Below are 23,953 nucleotides of genomic sequence, written 5' to 3'. Positions count from 1 at the left end.
TGCAATAGCTATGTTGTGTAGTTAAAAACTTAGACTTACCACTGGCTTTTACACAAGTTTCTAATGATGCAATTAGCTGATACTATTCAAGGCTGTAATTTTAGTTATTGCTTGATGCAGTTAGGTATTTAATTGCTTATTACAGTTGATTACTTCCATTGATTACATTACTTTGATTATAGGGTTTGTTATATGAACTGATTGCTCTGACTTGATTGTAATGATGTTGTGCCGCGTGAGTAATTAACGTTTCCACAAGAATGCAAGAACTGTTTATTCTGTTTCTGGTAATGTGACTCAAATACATGAAAAACTGCTCCATCTCCTTCCTATTGCCTTAATGCTATCAGAATATGTAAGAAATCACTAAACCACAATATATTCTTTATGTATGTCATTTTCATGTTAGGTATTGAGCAGAAAACAGCCAGAAAGCAGGTGTTTATGCCCAGCAATTTGCCATGAAAGGTCCCTATCATTCCTGTAACAGGGACACCTCTACTGCCACATGTCAGCCAGGCTGACAGGCCTCATCTAAATGGGAGGAACTGCAGGACTGGGACCCAAAATGTAAGAGAGGAAAAAGTCCATGAGTGAAACCTCAAGAGGAATGAAAAGACATGAGTTTTAAAAGTAAAATAGTCTAAAGAATTAGTGAAATGGTTCATGAATGCCTGCACTGCTCAGGTACAATTAGCTTTTCCCCATCTCCACTGGCTTGTCATTTTGAAGCTCACATGCACCTCAAAAGATCTTAGAAATGTTGAAACACTCAGTGCTCCAGAGGCAAAGGAGTCACTGGATATACTGATGGCTGGGAGTGTGGAGAGAACTGCTCTGAACCATACAAGAAAACTCTAGGCAGATTAGGTAAAAAAAATTTCTTAAGTATGTTACCCTCTTGGAATTCACCATAAAAGACTAAATAAATATATTACAAGTGTGAATTCCATAATCTAGCAGCAGTGATGCAACACATTTTAATAAGCTCTTAACAGAGCCATAAATAATCATAAATCAAAACTTTGTTGAATACCTGGGAACATACTTTCCATGGACAATATATGTAATTGAATAATCATCCACCCACAGAGAGAGAAATTCCTGCTCTATGATATGATTATTCATACTAGTCGGGGTTTCTTCTTAAAGGTGAAGCAAATAAAACCTTTTGCTAGGGCATATTGCAGCATACTGAAACGCCCTTCATTACACCCTTAATTTTTACTCAAGTAGAATTTAAGGACTTCAGATCCATGTGAATAAACAGTGCCTTTACTTTTTTCTTTTTTTTTTTAACTCCACTAGTTTCTGCACTGTGCAACTGAAAACAATGTTTTTCCTTTGAGAAATGATGAAAAAACTATGAAGTATTTTTGCTTCAATCTGAAGTCTGCAGGTGGTTATTTTTGCTCCCTCTAAATGTCTGTGTAGAAGCTTTGATTTTTTTTCATAGAAAAGAAACATCTGTTGTTAGTCTAGAACCATTTCTGAGAATAGGAAACAATAAAGGAAATTATCTTCTGCTGGCAGCCCATCAGAGTGAGGTAGAGTATGCTTTTCAGAACAGACTGCAGGCCCTTTGCCCCAGTCACCCACCTTTCTGAGGATTAAAGTGTAATTAACTTGCTTTGTACACTTTGCATAAATTCCATCATTCCATCATGCTTTGCAAAGTAAAAAAGTAAAGATGGAAGTAGAAAATTAATCTCCCCTGACCCAAGCTGCTATTCTGCATTGCTGAACAAGTTCCACTGTCTCTGCCATTCACCTGGTTTTTGGATGTATAGAAGCCACACAGATGCAGAAGCCAATATCTATGTACAGATGCAGAAGGCTATAATCTGTGAGAACAAAAATACCAGTGTATTTTAAATTTGGATCAAATCCTTCTCCCTTTCTCATATTATTTCTTGCATTAATAATATGATTATTAATATCAGTAAAATGTACAGAATTTCCCTATCCTATTCCCTTATTTCTGGAGCTGATTTACAATATACTCAATGGAATTCATGCCTATCTAAGTACACTAGAAGCAAAGCTAAAATAAAATAATTTAATTTTCAGAGCCAAAGAGATTGGAAATGCCAGATTTGCTACAAGCCCAATGCACTAAAAATTCTGCCCAGTTGTACACTTTAACATTGTGGTCTCTGTGCAACAGGATCATGCATTTAACCATTAACTTTCAAATATTCAAATGCATGGGTGATTCCCTTAACATTTTCCCACAGTACAAACTCCCAATTTAAAATAAAAGAACAGTCTTCCTCCCTCCCTATTGCATGTAATTGCAGTAAAATGCATCTTCACAGAACTCTTCCCCCAAAGCTGCCTTGCTACAGTTTGAATGACCAAATAACATTAATGAGAGATCTCAGTTTGGGCTGTTACATCTCAAAGAGAGAAGCCAATGGACCAGTGTTTATGGCAGGAGGCTTTGGAATCCTGGACCAATCCTTGGTTTTTTCAGCAGTGAAGGCATTTGTTCTACAGTGGGGCAGATGGGAAAGGAACTCGAACCCCTCTTTTCCCTTCTTGTCAACAAGTGAATTCCTCTTTGGTATCCAAACACAGTGTGTGTGCTGCCTAATGGTTTAGACATTTCTGTTTGGTTGGCATAATACCAGCCCTTTTCCCTCAGGAGAACAAGTCACAGCAGGAAAGGAAAAAAAAAAAAAAGGATTTTAAAGAATTTGCAATTTGGCTAAACCTGAAAGGAATTTCAGGGATTAAAAAAAAAAAAAAAAAAAAAGCACTGTACAAACTGGGAGCTTTGTAGCTTTGTCCCTGCCAGTGTGAGAGGCTCTGCAAACTCAAGGGGGAATGATAAGAGGTTCTCCAAAAAAAAAAAAAGGTTGCCATTTGCCATTATTTTTCTTACTGCAAAATATCTGGCAACCATAATGCATAGTACCAGCTCCTCTGTAACATCAGTATATTTGGGCTGTATACATAATACTTACCTGTCTGGAAACAGAGGAATATCAGATTGCAGATTTGTGGGTACAAAAACCCTGCATCTGTGTTCTAGACCAGAAAACATTAGCAAGATGGCAGTTTTGCTGACAAAACCCTGGATGCATCCAATATATTCAATAGATATGTACTCATATATATATATATATATATATATTAATATATTGAATGTATTCATCATTGAGTTGTCTTGTATGTTATCCAGGACATGAGGAAGAGTGGTTTTAGCAGAGATAGTTTTAAAGTTATGTTCATCTTAAAGACTGCATTTCCTCTGTTGATTTGAAGACCAGCAAGCCTATATCAGAAATCTTGATAAATAGTTTTCAAGTGTTTTTAATCTCTCAAATCCTAAACATTTTCCAGCAGAGAACAGGTCCTGGAACCATACTGACAGGTTTTACAAGAGGTAATAGAGTTTCTACCTGACTGTAAAAGTAGTTCACAGGAGCCTTCCTTGAAGACCCTGCTCTAGAATGACCTCCTGAATAACAAAGCCTAAATAATTTCATCCCAATACATATGCTTCAAATTCATAACCTCTGGATATGCTTCATAAGATTACACAAAAAGAAGTTTGAGATTTAGGTATTTCCATGATGGAGAATTATCCATTACCTTGACAAAGCTGCTTCCAGAATTCATTACTGTCAAAACCATGTCTGCTCCATGGTTTGAATCTCTTTAGCATTGACTTCGACTCACTGCATTCCTTTTGTTTTTGTGTGAGAGACTAAAAGCCCTCTGCTAGCAGATAACTTTTGACTACACAGATACCTTAGAAAGGCTATGATCAATTCACCTGTCAATCTTTTCTATGTTAAATAAAACAAATTCAAACTTCTGAGTACTTTTTCTAAAAGCTACCAATTCAAATTTCAGATTTTTTCTCCTCCAAACTCTTTCCAAGTCAATCAGGTCTTTGGCAAACAACAAGAAATACCAGAGCTGGATTCAGTAATCTAGCAGTGGTCCCACAGGCTATTCCTATACCCACAGGCTATTCCTGTATTGCCAAATAAAAGCCAGAGACCAAACTCCACACAGTCCCATCACTTTGCTCACACCAACACAGCTTAGCATTATATGTCTAGTTCAGATCTGGCTTCAAAATAGCTTGTGGGGGTGGTCTGAAACTCTTCTGTGATGTCAGTACCTTCTCTTCTACGAGATGTCCTTCTGACTTCTGTTGTGAGGCTTTTGGCTTATGCGCCTCTGAACTAATTCACCTTTCACAGGATTGGGCACTCCCAAGATGTAATGTGCTTCACAGGGAAAATATATCTGAGTAATGGGAACAAAAATGATAGTACAACAGGCTCCAAGCTCTTCAGGCCCTCCAGGAAAATTCTTTTTCAAAGTATTTGCCCTTTGATTTAAAGTACAGTCAACTGCATTTGGATGTGTGAATGGGATTGTCTTGCAGCACAAAAGAGATCTCATGGCAGATGGGCTTAAGCTGGTTGCAAGAATCCTCCTTTGCTCCAACCCTTGAACTAAGCTCATAAAAAAGAATTAATCCCACCCTGTAAATGGCTGGTTCTCTAAGAATGCAATCTGTGCTTCAGTGTCAGATGCAAGGTCTAATACTGTGGGATTAATAGTGTGGGATAGTTGACCATTGGCATCAAAGTGTACTGGTTGCAAACTTACACACTCTCTATTTAGGAAGTTCACAATGAAACAATGCTTGGTGGACCATCAACATAAAAATCGCTACTGTACTAGTGCTGGTTTTCAGTTAAAAATGTTTAGTACTTTGCTAAAAGAGAAATACAATTGCAAAGCCTTTCAGAGAATCACAGAATAGTTTGGGTAGGAAGAGACCTTTAAAGCCCATCTAATAGCAATGAACATCTTCAGCCAGACCAGGCTGCTCAGAGTCCTGTCCAAACTGACCTTGAATGTTTCCAGGGATGGGGCACCTACCACCTCTCTGTGCAATCTGTCTCAGTGTTTTACCACCCTCATTGTAAAAAACTTTTTCCTTATGTCTAACCTAAATCGATCCTCTTTTAGTTTAAAATCTTGTCCTATCACTACAGGCCCTGCTAAAAATTTTGTCCCTATCTTTCTTATAGGCCCCTTTAGGTACTGGATGGCACCAGTCTGGTTTCCATGGAACCTTCTCCTCTCCAGGCTAAACAACCCCAGCTATCTCAGCCTGTCTTCATAGGAATGGTGCTCCATCTCTCTGATCATCTTTGTGGGCCTTCTCTGGACTTGCTCCAAGGGATCCATGTCCTTTCTCTGCTGATGAGGACTCCACAGCTGGATGCAGCACTCCAGGTAGGGTCTCACCCGAGCAGAGCCGAGGGGCAGATCACCTCCCCTGACCTGCTGGACGTGCTGCTTTTGATGCTTTTTATGGTATCAGCTATGCCATGCTATTACATTAATGAGTCATACAGGATGGAAATGGAATTAAAAGTAATTAGGTGTAATTTTGTCCCATGTGGCAACACGGAGAACACAAAATGCATTTAGTGTTGTTCTCCAGAGAATCTACCTAATTTAATTCCAGTGAGAAATTATTCTTTGAGTTGTGTTAGACATGGAATAAAACTACTTGGTTTTTTCTTCAATGGGAAGGCCAACAGGTTTGCTCAGAACAGTTTCAAATGGCTTTTTAGAGGATCTGGCCTGCAGTGTGGAAAGACTATGGCCTGTGTTATGTGCCAGGGGCATATGAAGCCATCCTGTAGTAAAATGCAGCAGTGGCCAGCAAAGCTGCCAGTCACCCCTGCTGCTGTACTTGCCTGAATGTCTGCAACCTGCATGAGAAGCTCCAGAGATGGGAAGGGGATTGACATCCTCGGTTACGGCACCTGCAACCCCCGCCTGTGGCTGCCGGCTCCTGAGGGCACGCACGCAGCAGCACCGGCATCCTCGGGCCCAGGCCTCGGCCAGCAGCTGGGAGCATGATGGCCGCTGCTGGCAGCATGATGGCCACTGCTGGGAGCACGATGGCCACTGCTGGGAGCATGTAGGCCACTGCTGGGAGCATGATGGCCACTGCTGGGAGCATGATGGCCACTGCTGGGAGCATGATGGCCACTGCTGGGAGCATGTAGGCCACTGCTGGGAGCCCTCAGTCACTGCTGGGAGCCCTCAGTCACTGCTGGGCAGGGGTCTCTGCCGGGGAACTGCTCTCAACACAGAAATCAGCAGATCTTCATCACATAGAACGTGTTTATAATGTAGCTATTTGTTCACTAGGTCGGGGCTGCCAACTTTACATTGCTTAATACAGCAGCTTTGGAGGTCTACCAAGCAGAGCTCAATCTGCAAGAGCATTCCCCAGATCAAAGACTCCATTTTCCCATTGCCTTGTCTCTGCGCTTCACAGAAAGTGAGTTTATATAATGCTCATCTTATCAAACAGTATTTTGAGTTAACATATATAAAGAGAAAGCAAATATTTCAAGTTTAATTTCTAAACTCCCAAACCAGGAGGTAGTTACCCAGCTGATGTACTTCAGCAGTCCACAAGCTGCACTTACATCAAATGGGTGAAGATCTGAATCTAGGAATGTTTCAGCATCCTCTAGTTCAGCTAAGTTCGTTCCCAGGTTCATTTCAGGGCTTAGCACCTAATGACATATTCTTTTAAAATTAATTCCTTAAGCCATCACTATCAAGAGGAAGAAACTAGGTCAGCTGGAAATTAAATTAAATCACTGTTACACAGAAGTGGCTTTGCAGAAGAGGAGAGGAACAATTTAACAATGCTTTGTTTGGTGTGCATTTCAGATGTCACAATGGACAAGCAACTCTGCCTTCCAGAGCACCCAGCTTTTCCTTCATAAAATCACAGAATAAACTCAGTTGGAAAAGGCAATTTCTTAACGTCATACCTGGATTTCTTGCTGTTGGCTATTCTAGATTCCACCTGGAGCACTACTGCAAAGCTAAAGATCATGTGGCAATGGTCAAGGCTTGTAGTCATGAATAGGAGGTCATAGCTACTGCAGAGAGCGTGCACCTGTGGTGGGACAGGGCATCTCCCTGTGTGGTGGGAGGATGTTGCTGAATGATCTCCAACAGAAAAACTGGACTATTCTCATGTGCTAAATAACAAAATGTCTCAAGCAAACACAAATGCACATAAATTCCTTTAATCACCATATTTTTCTGAAATAACATCACTGCAATTTAATTTCAACTTTGATTTATTTTTCTTGATTCTGGTTTGGTTGTTTTTTTTCTTTTTAAGGTGAATTATATCTGCATTATTCTTACATAAGCTACTGCTATTTTAAATCAAGCTACATTTCCTTCAGTGTTTTTAATTTTATAAATGGTGTGATCCAGAGCTTTCTACAAAGCAAAGTAAGTCTTAAATAATTTAAGCATCTATTTTCTGAAATACATCCATTTCCTAGAAGAATTTTTGTCAATTTCATGCCTTCTTGGGAAGGAAATAAAACAGAGGAAAGTATTTTATTATTCTATTCACAGTTTTATAAAAGCAGGAGAAAATGTGCAACAATCATTGTCTCCATTCTACTGCAGGCACAGAAAAATATGTAATTATGTGATTTGTCCTCTTCACATCTTTTCCAGCTCAAATGAAGCCAAAAATAAAACAAAAAAGGGGCACACATTTCTTATTCCAAATTGATATGAATGTTGTATTTGTAGTCAGTCTGAAGACTGCTTGGCTTCAGCTACCATTTCTCACAAAAAGTTGATGGCTTTAGTACAGGTACCTGCTCTGACATGGCTGGAATTTGTCCTTTCCCTGACTGGAGGACAGTTTACTCCAACTCTTCAGCAGTTGTGCCCCAAAGGCAGTGGACAAAATGGCAACAGCACAACCCAGGTCTGAAAAAAGCTGGTACTGCCTGTAGGGAGCAGACTGAATGTGGTGTTGCTGCTCTTCCTGAAGGAAATGAGTTGTGATGCAAAGAGGATGTAACACAGTGGAAGTGACACCATAATCTCATAGTCCACATGGAACATGTTCTTCTGATAAGGCCCCACCATTCCTGTAGATTAAATTGGGAGCACACTAACACTGTCATCCCTACAGACCTTCCCAGGTGTGTTAGTCAGAGAAACCTGGTGATGTACACCTTTACTTCACCTGATCCTACCAAGTCCTTTATTAGGCAGAGGAGAATGAGTTGGAGTGTGATCATGCTGAAATGCAAATTAGTTTTCCAACAAATGGTGCTACTTAGTATTTCTTTGTTCTGTCATATGTGAAGGAGACAGCAAGATACAGATGTGACAGACAGAACTAAGCCCAAATTTAAACAACTGGTGATGGATTTCCATGAAGCTTGTCATGATGTGACTGAAGCAGGATCATGTCACTGGGTTGTACATCTGCAGCACTCCTGGGAATGGATGAATGGCGACCAGCCCCTTCCAGCCTCCACCTCTGCACGGGAGATGCAGTCATATCCAGTCACTGACCTAACCAGATAAAGAACTGCACCACATATTGTAAGATGCTTTTTTCTTGGATAGGTGCAATGACTTTGTGCCTTGGTGTTCTCCTACTGAAAACACCTAGAAAGGTGTGAGGTGCAATGGATGTGTCTGTGCTTGAGACTGAGCACACACTGTCCCCTAACACAGGACCTCACCTCAGAGAAGCTGTGTCTACCCTCAGCAGTGGGGGGCTGTGGCTGCACAGCTGCACTGCAGTTACAACGTGTAAGACTGCACAAGTGCCATCTGAACATTTCCTAATGATCACATTAAAGCAGGACAGAAATAAGTCAGGTTCCGGGGAGATTACAGAATCACAGAATTCTCAAGGTTGGAAGATACCTTCAGGATCATACAGTCCAACCATTAACCCTAAAATGCCTGTACACCATATCCTAAGTGACACATACAGCTGCCTATGTGGACTTCCAGAAATGGTGACTCTGCCATCTTCCTGGGCAACTTCCTCCAATGCTAAACTGCTCTCTCAGTATCCAATCTGAACCTCCCCTGGCTCAAGTTAAGGTCAGTTCTTCTCAAACTTGCAAGTGGGTCATAGCAGAAGAGACTGACCTTCACTTCACAGTAAATTCCTTTCAGATAAATAACCTCTGCTTCTCCAGACTAAACAACCCTAGTTGCCTCAGCCTCTCCAGCACAGGTCCAAAATTTCAAGGGGCCTGTTTTCCAGGGCACAACCACTGAATGTTCTGGAGCAGGGAATCTAAATAGGAATTTGCTCTGCTCCTTTTTTAAGCAGCTTCCATGGAAAGGCTCCCTGGGCCTTTGCTAATCAGAGACAGTTAAACCAGGTGTCATCTAGACCATCTACAGGGTAAATCCAAGAAAAAGCAGGCCACTTTGGCATCATGCAGGGTATGTATACCACAAAACATGACTACAATCCAGAACATTTATCCATGCTCACATTGCACACCTCAGCTGTTTACACCAACAGATGTCTTTTGTCTTGTGCAATGCATATGAAACTCTGAAACCCACATTTGGTTTAAAGCCCTCTTCAGTAACAGTAAAATATAAATCAGTTTGTAACTTTATTCTCCAGGTGATATAAAGCCTACTTATTCTGAGGTATTTGCTAACAGAAATTCAATGGGGTCTCACTGATCCAAGTGGAGTTATGCTGCCCCTTGATGAACATAAGCAGAAAGATGAGCAGGCTCATGGTATTTCATAGCAGAGAGAGGCTCATATACTATCATGCTGTATTATTTAGCATACTGACCTCTAATGTCTGTTAACACATATGACTACTTATTTCCTGATGATTTTGGAAATCAAAGCTCAATTAAAAGTTAGGGTTTAGACTGATTTTTTAGGTATTCTATCACAAAAGATAGAACAGCAAACAACACATTTCTAACATATAAACTAGCATATTCAAATCCCATCTGGTGATGGTGCTTATCACTGGTGCATTCCTTTTCTAAGCAGATACACTTTTTAGCATGTCTATCATGACATCATTTTATATCACCTTTCTACTTGGAATCTCCACCAAGAACTATCAAAAAACCCTAATATACTGCTAAACATAAACCAAAAGAAAATACTTTCCTGCTAGAAATGACATAAATAATCAAAATTGAAAGATGACAAAATCACTGCACTTACTATGTGTCGTGCTGCGAACACTCCGTCAACTATTGCACAACAGAAGGCTGCCACAACACCAAAGCTGATAAACACAATGGAGGCCACCAACTGAGAAGAGAAAAACAGATTGAGCAATCTTTTCAGTATAATTCCTTAAGTAAAACAATTACACTAGTTTTTCTAGTATTCTGAAACGATGGTTCCTGCTGCTGTAATTCACTTTAGATCAGTGTGTCAGGATGACAGTCATACACTAGTAAAAAGGCAGAAATTCTTGATGCTGAATTGACAGACCATCAAGCCTACTAGAAAAGTTTAAATCTTTCAAGAGAAAATTAGGTCAGCTGCAAGAGTTAAATTCAATGGTGATTTCTTCCAAATCAACTTACTTAATAAAACAGCAGTGCTTCCACAGGGACATGGTAAAAAGTCATCTTCCTATTGGCTTACATAAATCTTTGGAGCTTTACTACATGGTAGTATTTCACATCAATAGATAAAGGCAGCTGTAGTAAGTTAATAACTAGCCTGTGAATGATCAGAAATCTTTTATCATCCCAAATATCTTATGCCACAACAAAATCAGACATTCAGAGGACTGGTACCTGTGGAAGGGCTGGGGTGTGCTGCCTTGGCTCCCACCCTTGTTGGGGTTTCCAGCCTGGCCCTCAGTCTCAGAGTGGACAGAGCAGAGAACAGCAGAGCTCAGTGAGTGTCCCAGCTGCAGCACAGAGAGCGCAATGTCTTCATCAACCTACTAGTCATGGCTTCAGACCTCGTTCTGCCTCCCAAAGCACTATTAATTCTCTCTCAACAGGACTGCACATGGTGCATTGCTGGAGCACAGCTGTGGCACAAGCAGTGGTGGTATGGAGGCCTTGGGAGAAAAGGCTGTGCAGGTTGGGCATGCTGAGCCCTCTGCTCTCTGTGCTGCAGCTCTGACAGCAACTGCAGGGCTAGGACAACCCCAGACACCATAAGCTCCTGCCCAATTCATTCTGGAGAGAGCAACAGGACTTGGAAAGAATGCGGAATGCATTTTCACCAGGGACCAGTCAGTCTGCTGCAGGCACACACTTCTGAGGTGACAATGGCTTCTTCTGAGGCCACATCTGAAGGGAGCAGTGCTGTGAGCCAGGTGAGATGAAGCCCTGAAAGACCAACTATACACTTGGCAAGGCACTCCCCTGGGTTTTCTAGCCCCAGTGCCATCACATGAGGGAGAGAACCTGACAGTCTTTCCTCTCCCAGATTAGAGGATTTTGTGATGTTGAGGACTCTGCACCCTGAGTTTGAAGGAGTGAGTTCCTGCAGATGAACCTAATATGCACTATCTGGCTATGCTTTTTAATGTAATTTAATGTATACTTCTCATGTCTCTGACATTTCTCAGGCAAACTCCCAAGAGGAACCCTTTGAAACATCCTATATGTTGATTTTAATTTACAACAGTATTAAGTTATAGTTAATAACAACAACAGATTAAACAAAATTCTTGAAAACTGACAGAACAGCATTCTTCTTTTGATAGGGCACATGGAAAAGGGATCCAGTTAAGAATGTGGAACCTTTTTTTTATTTACTAGTTATCAAATGCTCCTTCACAGCATGTATTCCTGAAATGCCCAGGTACAGATTACAAAATTGTATCCATACAGTTCATCTATCCTTTTGCCTATATAAAATCTGCATTACCTAGATGCCATTTTCACAAATTTGTAAGGCATCACTAACTCACTCGAAAAATGGACTCTTTAGCTTGTGTTAGGTTAAGAATAGTACATTGTCAATAGTGCTTCCAGGGGATTCAGCATTCTTGATTTTCTCAAAAATATTTATATTGGGCAGGTAGGAAACTACAACCATGTAAACCCACAGCTTGGATGCACAGATCAAAGCAATATCACCCACTTGGAGGTAAGAGCTCTTGGAGAATTTGCAAAAATTACAGCTTAAAAGCAGAAGAATCACAATGCTTACTGACACACTCCTTTAATCTCCCCTTAGCTCATGTCTCATGCAACCAGAGATGAGCCAGCACTGCCATAGGGATTGCTGTGGAATTGGAATCCTCAGCATAGGGAGAAAAGGGGCACACAAATATGGCTGAGATGATATTGGCTGATCTTGGGAGCCTGCTGCATTCCCCCTGCAGCCAGCTCCAACTTGCTGAAACCCTAGGAAAACACCGTTGGCTGTATCACCCTTTAAGCTCTGCTATCCCATGGCTGTCCAGGGTGGAAGGTCATGTCTCATGAATCTGGTTGTCTAAAGACCTTGGCATGCAATTCATCAGATTGAGAAGGCTGTGGACACCTATCACTGCAGGGTAGTGGGCTGTGCTGCCCTGTGGCAGCTGCATTTGCTGTAGATCCTGGTCTCTTTATTTGAAAAAGCAGCAGTGTTTAAAAGTTTTGATTAAGCCATTATTGTCTCATACCTCTGTCTTGTTTTTCAAGTCATAGCAGTCAATCAAATAATTACTGGGCTAAGCCAGGTGTTTCTAAATTGCCTGAGCTCAAGATGAATTTACTGGAAGCTGACCTCAAGGTGGCTTTTCATTTCACACATGAACAATTTATTGATGATCTACAATCCCCAAACCAACATTTTCCACTCATTGAGATAGCGTAAATCACCTAATGAGTGTATTGGCCTTTCAGTTTCACCATATAGCCTTAGGAGAGCACATAAAAAGGTGCAGTAAATCACAATATAGAAAGGAGCTACAAAAAAAGCTGAGGAGCTTTGCACTCCTCAGTCATGTTGGGGATCATCTAGGCTTCCAAGGAATTGTCTGCAAGTCGAAGGTTTACAGCCAGAGCCTGCTGTTCATATCCATAACTACTAGCAACTATTTCAGTGAGCAGTCCTTTTAAAATCAATTTCATTTCTTAACTGAAGTAATATTTATCATGATGCCAAAGTGGCAGAACATGACACTGAGAGCTTTTTATGACTGAATTTGCCTCATATATATTCGAACAAAAGAAGTGATAATAAAAGAGCACCACTAAAAAATTCTTAAAATAAAATTACAGATTTATATTCTCTCTCAAATCTCTCATTGCTTATTAAGCATGTGAAAAACATAAAAAAAACAAGTACAAAGTTAATTACTTCTGAAAATTGCCAGGACAACCAAATGAAGAGCTGTTGTAAATTCAAAAGCTAATTTTCCCCAGTAGTAGGTGATTGCTGGAGCAGTGAGTTCACAAGCCTAGGACTGTCTAGAAAGAGAAGAAATGCAGTTCATTTAAAGATAGAGAATGTTTGCTGACAGGTAAAAGAAATAACACTTTAAAGAAAATAAATACTCTTTCATCATATCATCTTATCTCCATTTTCAACAGCATTATGTTTTGTCAGGACAGTTATTCATTATTTATAGCAATATATTTGAACAGTTATTCAAGAAACTGTTTTGCTCTTGCTTTTCCCTTGGTGTGCAGTCAGGCTTTTCTACAGTTGTTGCCATCAGAACATGTTTACTTCTGGTTCTTATATAGAATACAATAATTTGATTATTTACAAGGGGGCCATAAAACTATCTATTAAACACTGAAAACTGTACTGTGTGGGCCTAACAATCAAACTCAAAAGGCAGTTGTTTAACAGAGGGGTTTTAGCAAAAGGGAGAACAAGACAGCACATGGAATGAGGGACTTTTGTACACAGTATTAACTGAAGAGCTGTAATCTATCTTCAGCTGTGTCACAGAACTATGAAAACACTCAAAAACACAAAACTAGTGAAAGGCTGGACTACTAAATTCTTGCCTTCTCTCAGAAAAGATGTGCATTTTTTCTCAGAATTCACCTGTCTTGGACAACCTCCCATCCTTCAGCAGGCATACAACACCACTGCCTGCACTATCACCCTCCAGCACAAGTGAGATTAGTGAAGGCAACAGGGGACACACAGTGGCCAGAGATGCTGGTCACAGACTCTTGTTCAGCTGCCAGAAATGCACCTGACCCAGGGAGTTGGCAGCTAATCCCACAAGGATTTCCATAAGAGTTGGCCAGAGATCAGACCCAAGAGGATTTTTGAGTTTGATGAGGGCAGCCCAGCTGCAGGCACACTCTCATGTATAACTGCACACAAATACAGCACCTCAGGTCCCCAGGCGCACTCTGTGCTGAATGACACACCGATAGTGCCACATCCCTGCTGTGTGACACACAGAGACCTGCAGCCAATGTTTGCCAGCAGACCCACAGAAAACCACACTGCTCCTCAGCATATGCACATGCTGGCTACAGGCTGGCACCCCTCTGGCTGTTTCCAACAGCCCTGTGGAATACTTCTGGGAGCTAGCTAGACTCTCAATTCTGGCACATCCATGGTTTCCTCATGATTCTAATTTAGCCTCTACCTATCCTCAACCAAAGAGCACAACTTCTCAGATAATGACAGTCATTTCTAGCACCAGATGCTGTGTGAGATGCTTCATTCTCTTGATCTAGACCAAGTAGATCTGAGACTGAAAAATGCATGGATTTTTGTTTTCAAAATCACCTCGGTACTGGATGCAAGTTGCATTACATCTAACAGATTCACTTCCCTCTTGCTAAATGTCTACTTCTGCATTGCACAGCCTCCAATGTCTCCAAGCATTGTGCTATTCATCAAGCCTCCCTGGGATTCTTTTCCAGGCAGAGAAGGAATCAGAATTACCCTGACTGATGTAAATTGACAACCACTGTCATTCAATAATTTTTGTCCTAGAAAGTTAAGTCTTTGCAAAAGGGTGTGTAAATGTTATGCCACAGGTTTGTAAAGTCCTTCTATATTCCCACACAGGTTCGAGTATTTGGAAAAGAAATGCATGGGGGAGTTTGTTGCAGGCTGCCCCTAACATTACATTTCCCAAATCACAGTTTAATTCTGTGGGCCTTTTTATTGGTTTGATTTCCCTATGTCCCCAATATCAGAATTGTAGGCTTAAATAAATCTGCTGCACTTTTTCAACGGGGATGTAAGAGTAGAAGTTTACAAAAACTCATATCACAAATCAAAAACAGAGAATGGTTTTTCACCCTGGTGCAACCAGGGAGCTGGAACAACCAATCTCAGCCAGGAGCTGCATCTGTTACCATGGTACCTCAGCGGGTCTATACATTAATAGCCTGCAAAATTAAGATAATTAAACTCATTGCACTGCATTGTATTTCAGATGCTGCTGTCAACTAAGCACTGCCTGTCTTGTGAAATGGGCCTGTATATAAGTATTTTATTTGTGAATTAATTTTGTCTTGGAATGCCCTCTCGTGTGTGGCTGCTTCTCACACAACAGCCAATTCTTTTTCCTGCCCTATGGACAGATGTTTTGCTGCTGTGATGAAAATGAAGCATGGGCAAGACTCCTACAGTTTTCACAACTGAGCTAATTAAGAGGTTTCTCACTACACCAGGTAATATGCTCCACAGTTTATGGTCTGACAACATATTCTTTCCATAGGCAGGTTCTTAAAAAATGGCATGGCTGTAACTGAGGCTCTGCTGGAGGGTTGTCACACCACAGGAGATGGGATTACATCATGGTCATTATTCATTAATGCCAACTCCAGTCATAGCTGTGCACTGGTTACAATCACAAGAATTCTTAATGGTGAAAGACTTTAATGACTGCCCAAACTATGTATTCTAGTTCCTAAAGGAGCCCTACAAAAAAAGCTGGAGAGGAACTTTTTATATGGGCCATGTAGTGAGAGGACAAGGGGGAATGGCTACAAACTAAAAAAGGGGAAATTTAGATTAGGTATTAGGAAGAAATTCCTTACTCTGAAGGTGGTGAGGCACTGGAATAAGTTGCCCAGAAAACCTGGGGATGTCGCATCTCTGGAATTGTCCAAAGCCGGGCTCGATGGGGCTGGAGCAACTTGGCCTAGCAGAAGGTATGCCTGTCCATGGCAGGGGGGCTGGAACTAGGTGATCTTGTCTTTAAGGTCCTTCCCAACCTAACCCATCCTGTGATTCGATGATTGTGTTGTCCTATGTTTAGATTAAGTCTCATCCTTAGATCAAGTGACCAAGTTAGAAAACTATGGCCTTTTCACAGTATAATCACTGTTGAATTCAGCAAGTCCAGTCATATTGTTCAATATTATCAGCAAAACCAAAGATCTTTGATTCAGATTTCCTTCCCTCTCTCTGTTGTTAATAGCACCTCAGGGCATAGACTTGAGCCTGTGTGATTGCTTGCTCACTGCCAACTCAAAGGACATCTTCTTCTCCAATCCTTAATTTGGTTCCCTGCTGGCCAGCCCTTTCTCCTGCTTTCTGTCCCAAAGGGCTGCATCCCTTCATCCCAGCTCCTGTGCCCACCCAAACACACAGGAAGCCAGTGAAATTCACTCCACAGGCAGAAACTACTTATTCCCTCAAATGAGTTAAATCAGAAGACTGCAGAGAGAGATGAGCACTAGATTCAGTGCAAATGAAAAGGTGACACCATGTAGCCATGAGGGAGGGGAAGGAGGCAGAAGTGCTGACAGCAACTAATAGATTGTTCCATGTAATTTACAGTCCTAGGGATTATCAAAGTAAAAGCTAGGTTTTAGCTGTAATGAATAAATCATAAGGACTGGGGTTATTTTGTTGTTTGTGGTCAAGGAGACTTTTGTTTTACTGCCTGTGAAGAAGTCTGCTGTTTCCTAGTATCGTGTCAGGGATAATTAGGAAAAATAGCAACATGAACAGGCCAGTTGGTGTAACACAGGCAGGGGAAAAGTCCCATGAGACATTTAAGCAACCTCACATGCATAAAAAGGTTGAATTAATTAGATAAACAAAGGGAAAAGAATACAGAAACCACATGAGAGGTATAAATTATTGTGCTAAAGAGAAAAAACAAGATCAAAATCCACTTTCAAAATCAAAGTGGCATTTTCGTTTGGAAAATTTATCTTTTTTTCCTTGTCCCACATCCTGAAGGGCAAAATTGTGAAAGGCAGGATTTGCAACATCTTTTGTTATACCTTAGATAGTCACAGTTAATTTTTATCATACATAGGCATCAGTAAAAGAGTAGACACGTTGCTTTCTCTTTTTCTCTTCCAGTGGTACTGCTGCTCAGCTTTTGTAGATAATTCATCATTTAGGCTACACACAATGGCAAGGGACTACAGAACTATCCAAGGATGGGAAATGTGCAACAGGGTGACTGAGCAGTCCTGGCTCTCCCCCAGCACAAGCAGGTTTATGCAGCACAGTTGAGTAAGAAGAGAAAGGGAATACAGGTCCTGAGCCTGCTTACTCCAGCTCCTAAAGGCACACACAGACATCTTTAGGACAGGGACTACTTCTTTACTGATCAGATTAAAAGGCTGCTCAATTGCTGGGAACTTTCCTTGTGCCATTTGAGGTGGCAGCTTGTTATGGAGATGGGAAAATTGAGCAACTGAGCACACTGACACAGGCATGGGGTTGTGTGACGGCTGTGCTGGGTCCCATGGCAGGAGGGCTCACCCACGGCAGGAGGGCTCACCCACGGCAGGAGGGCTCACTCAGCCAGCTTTGTTTGCTATTTCCCTTTAGGGCATGAAAGCCCATAGTTCAATACTGTCCCTAGAAAAGGAGCATGGAAACATTTTGCCTTAACATTGTACTGTCCAAATAAAGTATGCTAGCTCTAATAGTTCCCTGATCTAGGTCTCTCTGTTTTCACCCTCTAGAAATGTTGTCTTGAGCATTAACTTCTGCCAAGGCATTTGCTCTACACTTTCTGTAATTCATCTTGTCTTTTTTTTTCTAACTTGAAGAACACATTAAGATACAGTTTCTGTGAAAAACATTATATGAAATAAAGACAAATTTTCCCATATTTTTATCTTCAAGCAATGAAAGATTGGTAGGAATTAAATCAATAGCCATTACAAAACATGAAACAAAATTACTGGGAAAGGTTAGCTGATTAATACATTCTTTCTTCTCTCATAATCTAATATCAGCTACAAAACCAGACTTAGAATAGCTAGGAAATTGTTTCAAATTGTTTTAGCAAAGCAAATCTTTACTAGAATGACCAATCTACAGAATAAAAAACCTATATCATGCAGTTTCTGTGCACTTAAGAATATGAAACTGGAGTCACCATTACATTGCAATCAGAGAATGAATATGATTTATGTGTTAATGAACACATATTAAATTCAAGATAATTCATTCACTGATGAGTAAAATGCTTGTCTTGATGCACTTAAAAATGCCACCACTGATGATACACTATCAAGTCTCCTGGGATTTTGGTAGAATCTGAGACTTCACTGTACTCCAGTGAAGTAAATATTATTAAAACAAAACAAAAAAAAGAGACGGAACTGTACTTGCTTTACATTTTCTAAGACAAGAAACAGAAGGAAACCAAAAAAAGGAATTTTCTTTTTTTCTGGTGCAGGGTTAGCTTTATTATCTATAGTGCTCTTTTAAGACTTCACAACATCTAGGAATCCCAGATCATCCTGGTAACCATTACTGCAGTTCCTGATTTCCTTCTCGCAGCAGCACATCTCAGCTTTACTTAACTCATTCAAACAGCACTGCTGTATTTTGTCCCAAGTTTGAATTGATCCAACGCCCCTACTGGCTGAACCTCCCTACTTCAAGGAGGTGCCGTGCATATGCCCTGTTCCTGTGTTTTCACTCCTTTTAGAGAGATTTTTTTGAAATAGCTGCTCTACTTTTCTTCCATCCCATTAAATCAGGTATGTGATCTGCCCCCTTTCCTCTGTTTCAGACTCCTGTTGTTATGTAGGGCAGCACTGGGGCTTCCCAGGGCAGTTCAGTCTAGTGTGCTTTTCCAGATAGCACCACTCTCTGGCCACCCTTACACAGAAAAGAGAAAAAAAATTCTTCTGGATTCACAGCTACAGAAATGCTAATGGTTTGGGAACCATCTTAATCAAGTCTTAGTCCAGTAGGCACTTCCAACTGGTAAGAATTCCCCTTTGCAAACATTAATAAAAGCACCTTAGATAAGAACAGTTAAAAATTATTACGCATTTAAGGACATCAAATTCATTCTGAAAAAAAAGCTAAACACAGCCTTAAAGGAAAGGGAACAAAAGTGAAACAAATTTAGATTCACTGATCAGCAGTGCTGACATTATAGGAATTCATCACATATTTCTTTTTATGGATGCTCTTGTATTGCTTAAGCTGGAACAAGGTCATTTCATCACTTGAACAGCTGTTCTGAGTGGTATGAGAGCAATAAACCAAAAAGATATAGCATACATGTGTCATAAAAGTTTATGCTTCCTGGTAAAAAATGGTGGAATTAACATAGATTGAGATAGTCAGAGCTGACTGTTTGAAGAGCAAGAACTGTTTTTACACCAAAGTCTCTGTTTTGACAAATCCTCTTTCCCTATACAGTAATTGCATGCACACACTCTCTCTATAGAAATGCATAAATTACAAGTTTTTTTGTAGTGAAATTCTACCTGAAGGGTCTGGAAGATTGTACCTGTCCTTCAGGGATGTTCAGCTATTTATTTTGAACTAATTCTTCTACAAGAGGTTCAGAAACTGGCTGTCCTTTTCACAGGGCACATCCCACCTCACCTTCTTCACAATGCACACACCAGAAATTAGATTCCTTACTGACATTTTCTATCCCATGCTCCTGCTTGCTAGGAAGAGTAATTGACATCTTTATTGTTCCACAAACACATTTCATGGGTCATTAGGTTTACTTTTGTTTTCAACTGTGTGACAGAAACACTTTCATTACATAAACAGCACAAGAAAACAAACTGGCAGTTAAAAAGTGCCCTATTATGCACTTAATCCCATGTGCTGTTCCCAAGCAAGATCTGAAAGGAACCACATCCCAAAAGGCTGCCATTTAATAAGATAGAGAGCTAAAACTGACTTTGTGGCTTGAGTCTCTGACTCAAAAGAATGGTGACAGCCTTTAAAGACTTCAGTATTGGAAATAAGCTCTGGTGGTGGAAAGACATTTTCTTTCATACAGGTATGCATCTTCTTTCTGTTTCTATTGAATTTAAACTTCCAGAAGCAAACTAAAGTAATTCTGGTTGCCAAGGAAGCCCTCCTAATAGGAACCAAAGAATCGCTTTCAAAATTTCTCCCTTTGTAATCAACATTCCATTTCTTTCTTCCAATGAGGTGAGAAACCTGAGGTGGGTAAGACCTGGGACTGGTACAACCAATGGACCAGCAGAGGGCTGTGTGGGAGGGAAGAACTACAGCTCTGGGCTGCACGTGGAGGTACTTGGTGGCATCTCTCTAGCTATGTCAGACACAGCCCTGATGATGGAGCACAAAGATTGCTACAGACCTGACTGTGCTACCCATTACAGCTTTGCCAGCTGAAACAACCTGGCACACACATCTATGAAGAGTGTAAAGAGCATTTTGCACAATAAAGACATAATGTCAGTGGCACAGTGGCATAGACTTCTTTGTCATTATTAGAGGTATTTGCCAGGACATGTCAGCTGTAAATACATAAATGTACGTGTGAGCATATATTACAGGTTATGTATTATATGGTTATAATTACGTAATAAATTTCTATATTAAAATATTTACATATAAATAAATATTTGCATGTCAAGCTGATGCATCTGTGCTGGTAAAATCTGAAAGCATACACCTGTAGACATGTAATATGAAATGCCAATCCATAAGGAACTAGATCAAGGAAGAGCTGAAACACCTCCCACACTTCCTTTGGTAATTCACACAGTGAAGCATCTATTTTTGAGTCTTTGAACTTCAAAATTCTCCAACACTGTTGGGAAATTTATGCTCTCTATCTTCAGGCATTTAACTCACTGACAACACTTAGATGATGGTTTCACACCACAGTGAGTTGATATAACAGATTATTCCTGGCAAAAGGGACAAGGCTTGTTCCCTCCTTCCACAGATTTCTCTCCACCCTCACCCATGCAGCCCCACCAGTTAACCTGTGCTATGTCTGATGCTCACTTGGCTGTGAACCTTTTTACTCACTTCACCAGTGGAGAGTATTTTTAGCCAGGGCAAGGAAGAGGAGCAGAAAGAGTCAGCAAGGCAGAGGAAGGGGCAAAGGAGGGAAGAGAAAAGAGCTCTTTGTGTCAGTGGGTATTTACATTTATTATAAATTGGAAATCCTCACATTAAATCCACAAGGTCAAAGAACTGCATAAAGAAATCAAAAGTAATTTACTTAGTCTTTATTCATGGACTATATAACACTAATAATAGAAAAATGTCTCTCATAATATTATACTATTAGAAACAACTTTTCCACTTCTTTACATTTTACTTGCCCACAGAACTTTCTTCTTTTAATTTTACTTGTCTTCATTTTGGATGGTGCTTTCAAACCCACCAATATATCACCTATCCTCCTCCTCTGCAGATGAAATAATTTAGCCTTCAAAACATTTCCAGCATTCATCTCACTTCTACTCCTGTTTTTGTGGAATATTTTCCTGCATTACAGGGAATAACACAGATTTCCCAGACCTACCATGGATAGACCACATTACAAATCCCTTCCAAAAAGGGTTAAAAGGGGCCTCAAAGCTGATTCCTGCAAAATAAGGTAGCTAATATCCAAGATTTCACCATGCTTATGTGCCATCTACACTTGGGCTGGTCTGCTCTCAACTCAAAATCAGACAGAATTATAGTATGATATCTTCTGTAATATCCTCAATATTATACAACACACAGGATTTTCCTTACCACACTTTAATTAACTACAACTCCAGAATGTAGTGTAAACCACCCTTCAAGGTCTCTTCCAGAACCTTAGGAGAGAATAAGATGCCTCTGAAGAGCACCTCATCACAGTCTTGAAGAGCTAGTCATGAGAGCAGGAAGACATTCTCAAAGAATAAGCTACTTGAAGTTAACAGCTAAGAAGATGCTGTTATATTTTGAAAAAAATGCAGATTCATAAAGAGGAGCCACTCAAGCTCATTCAAGTGTCAGTGTCAACCAATTCTGATTATCTTTATATAAATCCTGTCTGTATCTGAAATGTGCAGTTAGATCACACCACAAAACCTAGCACACATTTATGCCTGAAAAGGTATCAGTAGGTCTTTTCTATTTCAATAGTTTCAAAGGTGCTAAACAAGAGAAGGATAATTACTAATTTCTTCCATTCTTAACACTTTTACCTCAGCATTAATTGTTTTTCTCTGAACTGTGTGAAATATGAGCTTACAGAAAATCAGCACTGAAATAAAGAAGTGCTGTTAACTTTGTCAGAAACTTGAGTTTAGGAGAGAAATAATACCTTGGTAATTACAAAGATTACTTTTACATTTTCTGCATTTCCCCTGCAACAGTAAAGGCTTCTTCCATTTATTTGCACAGAAACATCAAAGATAGTCTCAGTGGATCTGCAGAATTTCAGGGGTCTTTCTTTATTAAAACAAGCCACTTTAATTAGCCTAATATGTGATATGAAATCAATCAGCAATTAGTATCTTTGATCAAAATCTGCACTAAAGCTAGTTTCTTCAGAATGTTTGATTTGCAAACAGCAAATGAAACAGAACATGTTTGAACAGAGCTAATTAGGTGTATATATAGCAGTATTTTTTGGGGGGGTGTATATATTAATAACCATCACCTTTACATAAAATGCCCAGTGGGCATTTTCTGATGGGCATAATTTACAAGATATATTGGTTTTGAAAAAAGTGAAAGAGGTTTGCCTCTTCTGAAGGCTGGTTCACACATGTACCTGCTTCAAAAAATTCTCTCTTCTGAAACAGATGTAAAGCCCAGTGTTATGAAAATAATCAGAGATTATATTAAAATCCTACCTCACACAATGTCAATGCAGGACAGGGATGCTTGCACTGTAAGAGAAGTCTATCAACTGAAAACAGAAGAGAAAAGTATTGCTTTGTTTCTCCAACTTCAACTCTAGTGTCTTTTCAACACTTCATTTGAAATTGAACTCTTGTTGACAGAGGTTGGGAAGCAAGCATATTAAGGGACCTAAACTTAGCATCCCTTGAGAAGCCTGAATAAATAGCTTTGCCTTTTCTGTCTGTATGCAGAGCTCCACGTTTGTATCTTCCTCATGTTTTCAAATTCTGCTTTGTTGGAAGCTTTGTCTCCGTTTCTCCGAACAAGTCAAGGACCAGGCTGAGCACTAGGTTTATATCTGAGTATATCCTAGACATGTCAGTGAGAAAATGAAATGTTTTAGCATGAAGAATACATGAGGAAGCCTCAGCAGTGGATGACTTTGGGTGTCAGACCTGCTGCACACAGCAGCTGCACACAGCTGCTTCCATTCTAATTACCAAGGTTTGTACTTACTCACCATCTCATGAGGGGTCACTCCTGCTCCAATGACCCCTCTCCATCCTCCCTGTGTCCTTTTTCTCCTGTACCTCCTCCCATGCCCTTCCTGCCCGCTCTCTGCCACAGCTGTGCTGCTCTGATTGTAGCTCCCAGAGCCTCTTGCAGGCAGCACTGTGATACTGCAAACATTCAAAACCCTGGCAGCTATGATGCTGCCCTTGAATCTTCCCATCACTCTTGTAGGCACCACAGCTTCAGGGTGCTCATTTTCAGCCTTGCAAACACTATGGCTGGGTGAGGCTGGCACTGGAGAGAAGTGTGAGTGGAAGCTGTGAGCCATTGCTCAGTTTATGCATTGGCTTAGCTAAAACTGCATGCATGGTGTCACATTGACACTGCACATTTAGGGAGTGATTCATTTCTGGGTGCAAGCTTGTGCCACCTCCTCAGAAAATATGTATTTTCTGAGGAGAAACCTCTTACAGCTCTCTCTCAGCACTACTCACTGCTCTCAGCTCAACACTATTGCCAGGAGCCCCCTGCACACCCAGCCTTCCCCACTCCTGTACGTAATTTCAGCCTCTCACTTCCTACCTGGAAATACGTTGTACTGCAATGT

General features: G+C 40.5%; 1 protein-coding gene across 1 annotated transcript in view; it reads right to left on the bottom strand.

Moving 5' to 3' along the window:
• TMEM255B (transmembrane protein 255B) overlaps positions 1-23,953 on the bottom strand; it is a gene marked incomplete at its 5' end in the record, with an annotated part of 66,078 nt that overhangs the window by 27,313 nt on the left and 14,812 nt on the right. The window contains one exon of the mRNA XM_084226939.1: positions 10,060-10,149. Coding sequence (XP_084083065.1) covers positions 10,060-10,149 — 90 coding nt within the window. The remainder of the gene's footprint in view (positions 1-10,059; positions 10,150-23,953) is intronic.

This window comes from Fringilla coelebs (assembly GCF_963513975.1).
Source record: "Fringilla coelebs genome assembly, chromosome: 2".
NCBI lineage: Eukaryota > Metazoa > Chordata > Aves > Passeriformes > Fringillidae > Fringilla > Fringilla coelebs.
The sequence above is the reverse complement of the archived record's forward strand: the minus strand, read 5'-3'. Positions and strand labels throughout refer to the sequence as shown.